This window comes from Crocodylus porosus, unplaced genomic scaffold (assembly GCF_001723895.1).
Source record: "Crocodylus porosus isolate Cpor-Errol unplaced genomic scaffold, CroPor_comp1, whole genome shotgun sequence".
Taxonomy (NCBI): Eukaryota; Metazoa; Chordata; order Crocodylia; family Crocodylidae; genus Crocodylus; species Crocodylus porosus.
In genome coordinates, this window is record NW_017728921.1 from 550842 (window position 1) to 561471 (window position 10630).

The window sequence follows — 10630 nt, forward strand, 5'->3', positions numbered from 1 at the left end:
ATTTTTGGAATAGGAAAGATGAATGTATTTATAGCTATTTATTTCTGGATTGTCATAATCTTCCTGTCAAATCGGAATCTTTTCTTTTAAGAGAATTGGAAGATTTTTGCTATTGAACGAAGAGTCCAGAATTTCGGCCCGGCTCTTACCCACCTTGCTAAAAAATCACCCCTTGTATTGGAGTTTTGTATGCTGAAGTGCAGATGGGTTTTTTTTCTTCATTTAAAATTGGCAAATGTGAGGGAGAAAATAGCTTGTGACTTTTATAACCACACTTTCAAGTAATTTTTTTTTCTGGGAGCCGTTCAGACAAACTGCCGATACTGGTACTGAGTCTGTGCAACATTTCTTGGGCCGTGTAGTGAAATTGGAGGGGTAGCACTTCCCTAGAGTAACACTTCCTGTTCCTGAAATCGCTGTTTTCCAAAGTTTCAGTTTGGAAACTATGCAAATGATCTCGATTTCTCACAAATTACACAACGGAATATAATTGTGACTTAGCTCTTTTCATGTTGAAAATACACTTTAAAAGATGTTCACTTTCAGATATGATGAAAGTTTAAATTGTAGCATCTGACATGTGTTTCTCTGATATTTGTTAGAAGTAGACACATAAAAGGAAAGATGGTATAACAAAGACCTTTTGTAGATAGCTCTCAAATAGGGAAGTTGTCTTCAGGCGTTTTTAAGAAAACATTCAAATGGAGCATATCATAGATATATATTATCAAATGCTTGTTAGATCAGGAACAAATTATTTTAGGAACACTAGTTGGGTAAGATTTTTATTAATGTTCTGGCTTCCTCCTACCAGCCCTAGAAGCCTCCGTAGGGCAAGGCTTGCTTAAGCATCTGTTTCGCTTTTGATCCCACACACATGCAGGTGCTCAGAATCACTGCAGATTTGATTTTTGCTGACAGAGGGAGTGATCTTGTTCCCATTAGTCAATGGCAAGACGGTTGGCTTCAGGGGAGCAGGATCAGGCCTGTTGTACACCTGTCTGCACTGTCAGGTGCTCACGCGACTGACTGCGAAGACACGGACCTGGATGTTTTGTATATCTCTACTACGTGATACCGCCCCACTGTCCCCCCTGCTACGAGGTCACTTGTTGGCTTGTCCATTCCGGACCTCTGACGAAAGCGGAGGTCTGTTCTCGATGCCGTCAGATGATTGGTTTTGTAAATACAGAAACATGGTTTGACAAGTATGTGCTACAAAGAGGGCTGCTGAAATCAAGGGCTCAGTTCTCCTTTCAATGCAGGAAAGTAAGTCCCACAGTCACCGATGGGAGCCAGAATACGAATGAGGAGGGAAAGTGACCCCTACGACTTTCATGTTTTTGGATTAGTTGTGAAAAAATCGAGGGAACTTTGTAGTGAATGTAAAATGTTTAGTTTACTTTGGCAGTCTCTGGTGTGAACTACAGTAAAACAGTCAATGAAATTTAATTAATAAATTTGATCATAAAACTTCCCGTCTCTTGTCTTGGGTGTTAGTGTTGTGTTGTGTGGCTTCCTACTATTTTGACATTGAATTTTCTCATGCCGTGAGTATTTGGTATGAGATGATATTTTTTTTTTAAAAAGTTGATTAAAAAGGATATGCTGTTCCATCACAGGCTCAAATTCGCTTTCAGTTGCTAGCAGGGAGTTTTGAAATGCTTGGAGCCCAGGCTGCCCATCTGAGACACTCCAGTGCAGCCTCGGTGGTGGCTGCAGAACATGCGGTTTTGTTGCTGCGGTGCTGTTTCGTGATTGCTGTTCCTCTTAGGGTGCCGTTCCAAGAGACTCGTAGAGCCAGGCGCCTGCTTCACAGCTGTAGGATGTCTGCATGGTAGTTCTGTCACTACTAGAAATTTCTGTCGGAGTGTGAGTCTGTTTTGAATTTCTATTTCTGTTTCCAAAGCAGCCCCGCAGCTCTTTCCAGAATGGACGTTGGCTCCGAGTGTGAACGAGATCCCGCTCCCACCCTGCCTCAGCAAAACGTGATTAGCCCTTCGGTGCTGAGAGTCCTCAGGGTTGGTCTCAGGATCCTGCTATTGGGCTGCGTTTGTGGGAAAATGGTCTTTGGAAAAGGAGGCTGTGCAATGTCACGTTCAGGCGAGGGGCACAAAGCATGTTGGGCTTCGCAGCCTCTGATGGGCATCTTGGGAGAAAAGTGCCTTCAGGGGGATGGGAAGGAGGGGAGAGTGGTGGCTCCCCAGCGTGCCTGGAGACGGGGGTGCTCCCCACGTGAGCAGTGAGCCTGCACTTGGAGGAAGGAGCTAGCAAGGAAGGTGGCTTTGAATGCTGGGTCTCCGCCGTGGTTCTCGGAGTGCTGAACCTCAGCTGTGTGGCGCTGGGAGCGCTCTTGTAGGACAGATGGCACGAAGAGTCCAGCCAGGGTAGGCTGCTGGTCCGCCAGAGCCCAGCGTTGCACGGGATAAGACTCCAGAGAAGTGTGCCGATGCAGCTGCGCTAGCAGGAGGGGTTTACCGTGGACTGGAGGAGAGCTGCTGTGTTGTGGGAAGTCAGCAATGCTCTTCAAAGAGTCTGCGGAGCAAGAGTTAATGCAAGGTCCCTCCTGCTGCTTTCTGGTCCTTAATGCATCCTGACACTGCCTGCTGATCAGGGGGTTGGAAGCAGGGATGCCCGGTGCAGCCAGCCGAAGGGCAGACGCAGGGTGGGACGGGGAGAGGGTCATCATGTGTGCTGATGTATTTGCTGAGCAAAAGCCTTGCCTGCAGGCATCGCACTGCAGCCAGATAACGCCAGCTCGTCTCCCACAGCAATTGCAGGACTGCGTTTCAGGGCATGTTGTGCCAGTCGAGGCTTAATGCGTGTTCTTCTGCTCTGGTAGGTGTGTGACTGATGGCACTCTGCTTATCTAGGAAGCGCACAATGCCAGCTGTGGGCTTTATCTCACCCTATGTTTGTGTCTGATTATTTCAAGTGTTTAGAAATAACCCAAGGATAAAAACCCAGCGCCCATGTGGAGGGCTCCGAGCATCATCCAGGCACAAGGGAAGGGCAACCGGCCCTCACGGGAGGGGGATTTCATTCCCTCCTGGGGAGAAGCCCAGGGAAGATGACTGGGCGAGGTGCTGGTGGAGTCACGAACCAGCCTGGCCCCTACTCTGCTGGCTGCACCCAGGCTTTCTTCAACTTCCCATGCTTACCTTGGGGTGAGGCCACACCGCTCCCCCAGCTTTGCTGCCAGGCATGAGCAGGGGTAGGCTAGTGCCGATGATGGCTGTGGCCGCTGTTCCCAAAGGCTCTGCCGCACCTTGCTATGAGGGGTGGCATGTGCCACTGCCACAGCCAGCCCAATGCTGGGCCCTCACCTTGGCTCGTGCAGTGTGGATGCAGCCGGTCCCTCAGAGCTGAGCGCGGTTGGGCCTCACGAGAGAGCTGAAAACAGCCAGCAGAGCTGCAGCTGAGCAGAGGAGTTCACCTGTAACCTGGCAGGTGAGTGCCAAGGGGAGGGGCCGAGGCTGGGAGCAGAGCCTGGGGTGCCCGTGAGACCCCTGCCAGCCGTAGCAGGGTGGAGTGAGGGCAGCAGATGCTGCTCGGGGGTCTCCTGTTGTTCCCCCCTGTCCTGCCCAGCCCTCGTGCATCTTCTTTGGGGGAGGCGTGATGATGGGCAGCTGCATGGCCCTGCGCATGTGGTTGGGCAGATGCCCCAGCATGGAGGCCTGCGCTGGTCTGTGCCTCCCTGAGATTAAGGCACCACATCTGCCTTGATGGGCACATATGTGACCCCACTGCCCACATGTCTGCTGGTCCAGTCCTATGCAGACTGGACGTGGTTTAGCCCTATTAAAGCAAGCAGGATTGTGGAGAGGCAGAAGCCCTTGCAGGACTCAGCCCTGAACTTCCAAGTAGCATCACCACCTGATGTCTGCTCTGAGATTTGCTGCCACATCTGCGCAGCTGAACCAAGTCCTCAGGCAGGAGTCTCGCTCTGCAGACAGATCGGGGCCCGCCAAGATGCTTCAACCGGTAGCTATGAACTTGTACGGCTTGGGCTAAATGCAAAATTGGCATCCTCCCTCCTTCCCCCAACTCCGCAGCTTACTCAGCTTCCAGAGGGCAAGGCCACGCGGAGCCACGGGCATGCAGCACAGCTGTTGCGAGGGACGTGTAAGCATAGTGTTTGTTCACGGCGGCGGACCGCCGAGAGCCACGTTCCAGCTGCAGCCTCGTAAGTATTGCACTCGGACTCGCGCTTGTGTGTGACCTAAGGGCCGGTGCAGGGGGTCTGCATTGGCTTTTGCTGGGGTCTTCCCTTTCTGCTGCTTTGACCCAGTTGCTCAAAGTTTGTTTTCTGAGGGGTGGTAGTTCCCTCAGCTGCAGCCCGACTCCCACCTCCACCTCTGCTTCACCAGCTCTGGGAAGGGCCGAGTCCTTCAAGCTTTGGCTGCAATGTCTCCCAGCTACGCCATAGCATGGGCTGCTGCAGCTGCACCCAGGCCCATGGCCCAGGGGTCTCTGGGTCTGTGCTAGAGAAACTGGAGCTGGCAACAGAGCAGAGGCAGCTGTGATGGAAAAACAGCACTGGGGCCGGCACTCCCGAGTCTGGCGACCCTGTTTCACTCCGTTCCCAGCTGCCCTGGCCTCGGCACGCATTTCCATGCAGATGTGGTCCACGGATGTGGGCCCGACAGCTTCTGGCCTCCAGCCCTGCTGCTGGCATGTCACACCCGACCGGTGACGCCTCGAACATGCAGTTCTTGCAAGGCAGCTGCCGAGCAGAGTGCGATGGGTTAAGGCTCTTGCTTGCTGTAGCTGTAAATCTGAGTTCCCAGCCCCTGGTCTGGGCCAGTCCTTACTATAAACACATGCGCAGGAGGGAGCTGGCTGAGCTCTCATTCTTAGCGTGACCTTGCGGAGCTGTCAGATACCAGCTTCCTCCTGCTTGCCTTTCTCAGCCCTGACATTGGACCCAGGGCCCTTCGGGCAGGGAAACTGGGGAGGGACCTGGTGTGTGGCACAGGTTGCCAAAATTAAAGCAAGCAAGAAAATCACTTAGCACTTAATAAATCACAAGGAGAAAATGCTCCCAACAAGATGATGCTAGCAGGCAACAGTGAGCCTAGCCCCCAGGCTCAGCGCGATGCTGTTGCCATCAGTACTGCACCCGGGTAATTAAGTTGATGCCTAATGGTGGAGACTTCGGGTGCTAACGAGGTCCTTTTTGGCCACTGCAGAAATGATTCCTGCCCCACTGGTACTTGCTGTCCTTTACCATCGAAGCCGTCTCCTCGAACAAGTGGACAGGAGATGTTACCAGCTCAACATCTGCAGCCCACAGGTGATTCCATACCTTATTTATTGATGCGTTTAATTAATGCCTTTGACTCCACCAGCCTGGGCAGGGACCATTCATGCTAGAGCTCAGTTCATGGCATGAGCACGAGTTTGTACCAGGTGCTTTCATAACCTGAGCAGCTCCTTGCACAGGGGCCTGGGGTGAGCTGTTTGTGAGCATCGCTGCTGGGCAGCCTGGGGTCTCTGCAGGGGTAGGGGGCTGGCGGGGTCCCTGGGCTGAAAGGACCAGGTGAGCAGTTGCTTCTGGTGGAGACCTGGGTTTCCCCTTCCTCTCTTGGAGACCGAGGAAACTGAACCCCTTAATCTGGTGCTGGGATCTGGGTGCTGATGAACTAAAAGCATCCCTGCTGCAGCCTGTCTCTTCAAGGAGCACAAAACAGGGAGCGTGATGCTGTCGGGGGCATGTTTTGCACGGGCACATGGGCAGGGAGAACAGTTGGCGCTGGGGCTGCAGAGACACGTGGGCCATGGTGCCATGCTAGATGTCGGCCAGGCTGCAGCACGGGAGGGGACCCGAGCCCTGCAAGCCCTTGTGTGGACCCTGCCACACATGTGCCGCGGGGCCCCGAGCTCCCCGTGGACGGGACTACCTGGGCTTGCGGGTCAGAAACGTTGAGCTGGTAGGAGCACCCGTGCAGCCGAGTCTGGCTTGCAGGGGTCCCAGGGGCAGCAGGTCTCAAGGAAGACTCGTGGTGGCTGTTGAAATCCTTCCTGCATGGTCCTTCCCTGCCAGGCACCAGATTCACCCGACCGAGCTGGGACTGACCAGCCCCGCGATGGGCTACGGGAAAAGCCAGGCCCACCCGGAGCCTCCAGCTCTGCGAGACCCCGACGTCTGGGCGCTTCCCCGGCCGAAGAGGGCGTGAGCAGCCGGGTCTGTCGCCTTGACCGACGCTGGTTGCAGGTACGGGAAGCTGCTGCTCTTTGCGAGGCCTGGCTCCAGAGGCTGCGGCCTCCGCAGGCGTGGGCAGGGAGTCGCCTGGGAAGCCGGCAGCTGCAGGCAGCGGGCAGCGGTCCAGCCCGCAGCAAGCCGGGAGCCGCCAAGGCCGGGACGGTTCTGCCGTCTGACCTGGCGGTTCTCTTTGTTTGGGGAAGCCTTTTCCCGGTTGAGGAGCAGCTGGAGAGCAGCGCCCCGGGCCTGTCCGGAGGCAGGAAACGAGGCAGAGGGCAGCTGGGGGGGCCTGGGCTGCTGCTTTCCGCAGCAGCATCTCCTGGCAGGCAGCTCCGCAGACAGAGGCCTTGGCTGTAGCGAGGGCTGGGGAGCAGGGGAGCGGCACAGCTGGAATTTAAGGTCGTGTCCTGACCTTCCTCCCTCAGACACCGACATCCCACTTGCATCCATGGGACTCGAGTGCTTTGCTGGCCCGGGGCCAGGCTACTAGGCTGGCCCGAGCGCAGTGAGGCCTTTTCCCCGTTGCAACGAGCACAAAGGCAGCTTATGCCAGTCCAAAACGCGATGGCCCAGTCCGGCCCAGCTGACCCGAGTCCTCGCTCCTGCCTAGCACCTGCTTCCGTCGCTCGAGCACCCGATGTGGAAGCAGCTTTCCTCTCTCCCCTCTCTGCAGGAGAAGTCGCTTGAATGGAGTCCAGGGGAGGTGGGACAAAGAAACGAGTGTTGTGTTGGGTTCTGGATAAGGCACTGGTTGTGGGTCCTGGGGTCAGAGACTATCGACCAGCATGGGGTGATGGGGCCAATTTACTGGGGAAATGAAGCCGGGCCTTAGACAACAATCTTCCACCCCGCCTCTTTGCATGTAACTTCTTGGCATGCTCCAGACACCACATTTCTGCAAATATTTTTTTTAAATATTCCCTTAACTCTGTCTTATGTATTGCTACAAGGGAGAAGAGGGGACTAAAAGCAGACCGCCGGTCCAGCGGGAACAGACCTGCAGCCTTCCCCGGTACCCGGCTGCAGCTGGGTAAAAGGTTGGTGTGATGCAATTGGCTGTGCCGCTATCCACAGCCGCTGCACCTAACACTGTAAATAAAAAGAATCACAATGAAAACAAATGAAAGGGCTGAATCGCATTTAACAGAACACCTAGGGAGGCAGTGCCCTGTCGGACAGGGCGGTAGTTTACACTTGTGGAAATGTGTCAGGAAACACGGCCCTTGGGTTGCGCTCTAACCACAGCATGGCCAGGGAACAGGGCATGTGCAATCCCAAGAGCAGCATGTACATGAGCGCGTCAAGAAAAGACCGAAATGCCAGGGAGGGAGCTGGGAAGGGGCCAAACCGAGGCGAGTCAGGTTAGCTATTTGGCTGCTTGAACTTCTCAGCATGGTGCAGGAGGGTTGCCCATTTGCAAGGTATTTCTGCATGTTGCCTCTTTAAAAGAGAGGTCACTTTTTCCATTACAAATGCACTCGGGATTTTCTGGAACCAATTGCTTACTTTAGGCGAGTGGAAAGAATTCCAATTTGCTGCTAGTTCTGTACCAGGAACGGAGCGAATTTAGGGGAGGCATGAATGGGGTTATTCTCTGTCCACTGAGAAGGCCATTTGTACTCCCCAGCCTGCTGGAGACCCTGTTGCAGCTTGCTGTGTTGGGAGGCATCCCTCCAATAATTTAATGGTGGCTGTTAATTGCCCGTTGAGACACAGTTATGCCTGCAAGAGTCTGGTGATTTGTGCGAAACGCTCATCTCGGCACGAAAGGAGCAGTGAAAGCTTTTCAGTGACGTGCGTCTCCCAGTAGTGGAAACAGAGAGGAATTCAATTGTTGCTGTCTCTAGCAGAGTCCTACCCAGCAAAATATTTGCTCCTGACCCGCAGGTGAGGGGGAAAGTAGTTTTCTTTTCTCACCTCCACAGTAGTGAACCTCGGATGCTAGCCTCTTTCTGCTGCACTCAAACAGCAGAGGTCTGTTTTAATTTTTAATGCTAGTAAATGTTGACTGTGCCGACTTGCATCAGTGCCCCACTTCCGCTCTGACTTCAGCCAGTCAGTTTGCTGGCTGGGAAGAGGCAGAAGGGCTCCAGCTAACTGTTAACAGGAAGCAGAGCTGGGTGCCGTGATTGAACAGGCACCAGATGATCTCCTTTGGAGGTCCGTCCACCCCTTCCAGCTGCGTGGAGGTGTCCCACGGAGAGGGCTCTGGTCGTGGCCACCTGGGTTCTTGCCGGCCACCCGAAACAAAGGGTTGGGGACCGTTGCGACTGGCCTGCTGAAGGTGACGTCCCTTTTGCAGACGGAGGTGAAACTCTACCAGCACGTTGATTATTGGGCAGCCTTATTCCTGCCTCCCGGCTGCTCCGGCTAATGTCACTGAAAATGTTATCTTGCCGCCTGCAGCCTCTGTTTTCTAGTAGCGGGTGGATTTGCAGGTTTTGCCATCTCGGAGCACAGCTATTATCTGCTTGCATCCACCAGCACGGAGGAGGATTAATATTGCTTCTGTCACTTGAAACCTTTGTGCTTGTAGCAGCTGAACCCGTGACCCTCAGCAGGCTGGCACGGTGACACGCGCATCTCGGGAAGTACACCGTGTATTGGATGGTCAGATAAAGCTATTTTGGGCCTACCGATGATGTATAAGAGCTTCCTTCTCCTGGCATCGCATCCTTTGAATCCCAGAGCTGTTGAACAGCACTGCCTTGAGGCCTTATTTCAAGCTTTATTTTTAACTGGGCCTGATGTGCATTTTGACATCTCAACCTCTTCTAAAAGAGTTGCAGTAAATAAGTGTTTCACTCTTTAGTATAGGAAAAGTGTGCTGAGGCTTGTGTCGGGGGGAGTAACAGCTTGGTGTGACCATGGGAGTTGCATATACCGCTCACTTCAGACATGGGGTTCGTCTTTCTAGGTGGCTGGGTCACGCTGCCTGCCTGAGCCAGGTAGGGGTTAATGAGCTGCAGTGCCGCAGTTAATGAGGCTGCACCTGTGCTCCAGTCTGGACAGGGGAGATGCAAGGACTGGGAGCAGAGCTCAGCTGGGGCTGATCTGGTGTGGGGAGGAGACGTGGGGCCAGGGGGGAGCTGGAAGCTGGTCTGCTGGCCCTCCCTGCAGGGCAGGAGGCCTGGCCCCCGGTAAACACTGGATCTATTACCAGGAACCCACTGGTTGGCATTGGGCCGTATGGCAGCAGCTTGCAGAGGAAGGGACAGAGCCCAGCAGGCTGTAGGGCTGTGTGTGGAGGTGAGCTGTGACTTGGAGGGGGAGAGTGATAGATGGGCAAGGCCACAGCCAGAACTGAAGTGGGCTGAAAACCTGCTGGGGAAACTGAGGCAGGCCAGCCGCCGGGCTGGGCCATGCTGTGCCGTGGGTGGGTGCTCCTGGGAAACGCTGAGCATTTAACTGCGTCAAGCAGGCACAAGGTGCTCTTCTGCAGGAGCTTGGCACCGCAGGGTTGGGTTTAGTTGCCCTGGGGGAAGCGGAGTGGGTCTCACGAGGGGTCTTGAACCAGGTTGTGAGACCTGGCTCCATTGTCTGCAGGCAGACGGGATGCGGGCCATCGTGGCTGCGGCTCGTAGGACAGTGCCACAAGAGACGCTGAGGAAAGTGAGAGGCAGTAGCCACAGCTGCACGGAGGCATGCGCCCAGTAACAGTGCCGGGCATCTCGGGGGGGGGGCGCTTTGCCCCCTTCCTGGGTGGATTCGGAGAGCCTCAGGCCGCAGGACTGGGCTCCGCGTGGTGTGCGAAGGCCTGCATGGTACATGCTGTTCTCTCTACCTCCCATGCGCTCAGCTGGTTCTGGTTTATTTGTGGGATGCTTTGCAAAGTCACCAATTGAGAAGAGGAACTCATGGCTGATTTGCGGTTAGAGCAGTTGACATTTCTATGTATCACTAAATCATAATTGCTAGGTCAGAAGTAATTGAGCATTAAAAATAAAATAGGCACGTTGGTTACTCTGATAAACATCTTTATTTGCATGGCTGATAGCTTCCGCCAAGATGGATGTGATACGAATGCTGGATTCCAGGGCTACGTACAAAGGTCAGGGAACATTAAAATTGTTTTTTGGGCAGTTGCTTACTGGCGTTTGAGGCTTGAGCAGCTCTTATTTTATCTTTGCTTTCAAGTCTCTGGTATGTGACTGTTCCTATCTATGCGTGGACTTAACTGAGGTTTGAACTATTTCCCAGATTCTTATGTGCAAAGCTCCTCAAACAGGCACGGGCATTGGTGTTGGAGAAGAGTCTAGGTAAAGCCTTTGTACTAGCAGCTGTAGGGGAAACCCTGGCTGCCTCCTACATACAAGAGTTGGTTCAAATGTCTAGAGTAGCATTAATGGAAAATATGTCAGTCTGGGAAGGATGCAATACCATGGGAAGAACAGTGACAATGCTCCTTGTCACAGCTTAGATGGG

At 53.8% G+C, this 10630-nt stretch overlaps 1 protein-coding gene across 2 annotated transcripts; it reads left to right on the forward strand.

Moving 5' to 3' along the window:
• Window positions 1-3156: 3156 nt before the first annotated feature.
• LOC109312589 lies at window positions 3157-9486 on the forward strand. 2 transcript variants are annotated; one of them, XM_019538663.1, is made up of 3 exons: window positions 3157-4186; window positions 5193-5296; window positions 6047-7095. In XM_019538663.1, exons 1-3 carry the CDS (start codon window positions 4015-4017, stop codon window positions 6560-6562), a joined length of 792 nt encoding a protein of 263 aa, XP_019394208.1. In that variant the 5' UTR covers window positions 3157-4014; the 3' UTR covers window positions 6563-7095. The 2 variants fall into 2 exon arrangements, 1 of the variants encoding a protein (XP_019394208.1); XR_002101866.1 differs by lacking the exon at window positions 3157-4186 and adding an exon at window positions 7156-9486 and having other exon boundaries at window positions 4415-5296; window positions 6047-6217.
• The last annotated feature ends 1144 nt before the right edge of the window (window positions 9487-10630 follow it).

Excerpts from the sequence above, each read along its gene's own strand:
- LOC109312589 (XM_019538663.1), top strand. The coding sequence starts at position 4,015 with ATGCAAAATTGGCATCCTCCCTCCTTCCCCCAACTCCGCAGCTTACTC. Across the intron at positions 4,187-5,192 it reads CACGTTCCAGCTGCAGCCTC|AAATGATTCCTGCCCCACTG; the intron begins GTAAGTATTGCA and ends TGGCCACTGCAG. Across the intron at positions 5,297-6,046 it reads TCAACATCTGCAGCCCACAG|GCACCAGATTCACCCGACCG; the intron begins GTGATTCCATAC and ends CTTCCCTGCCAG.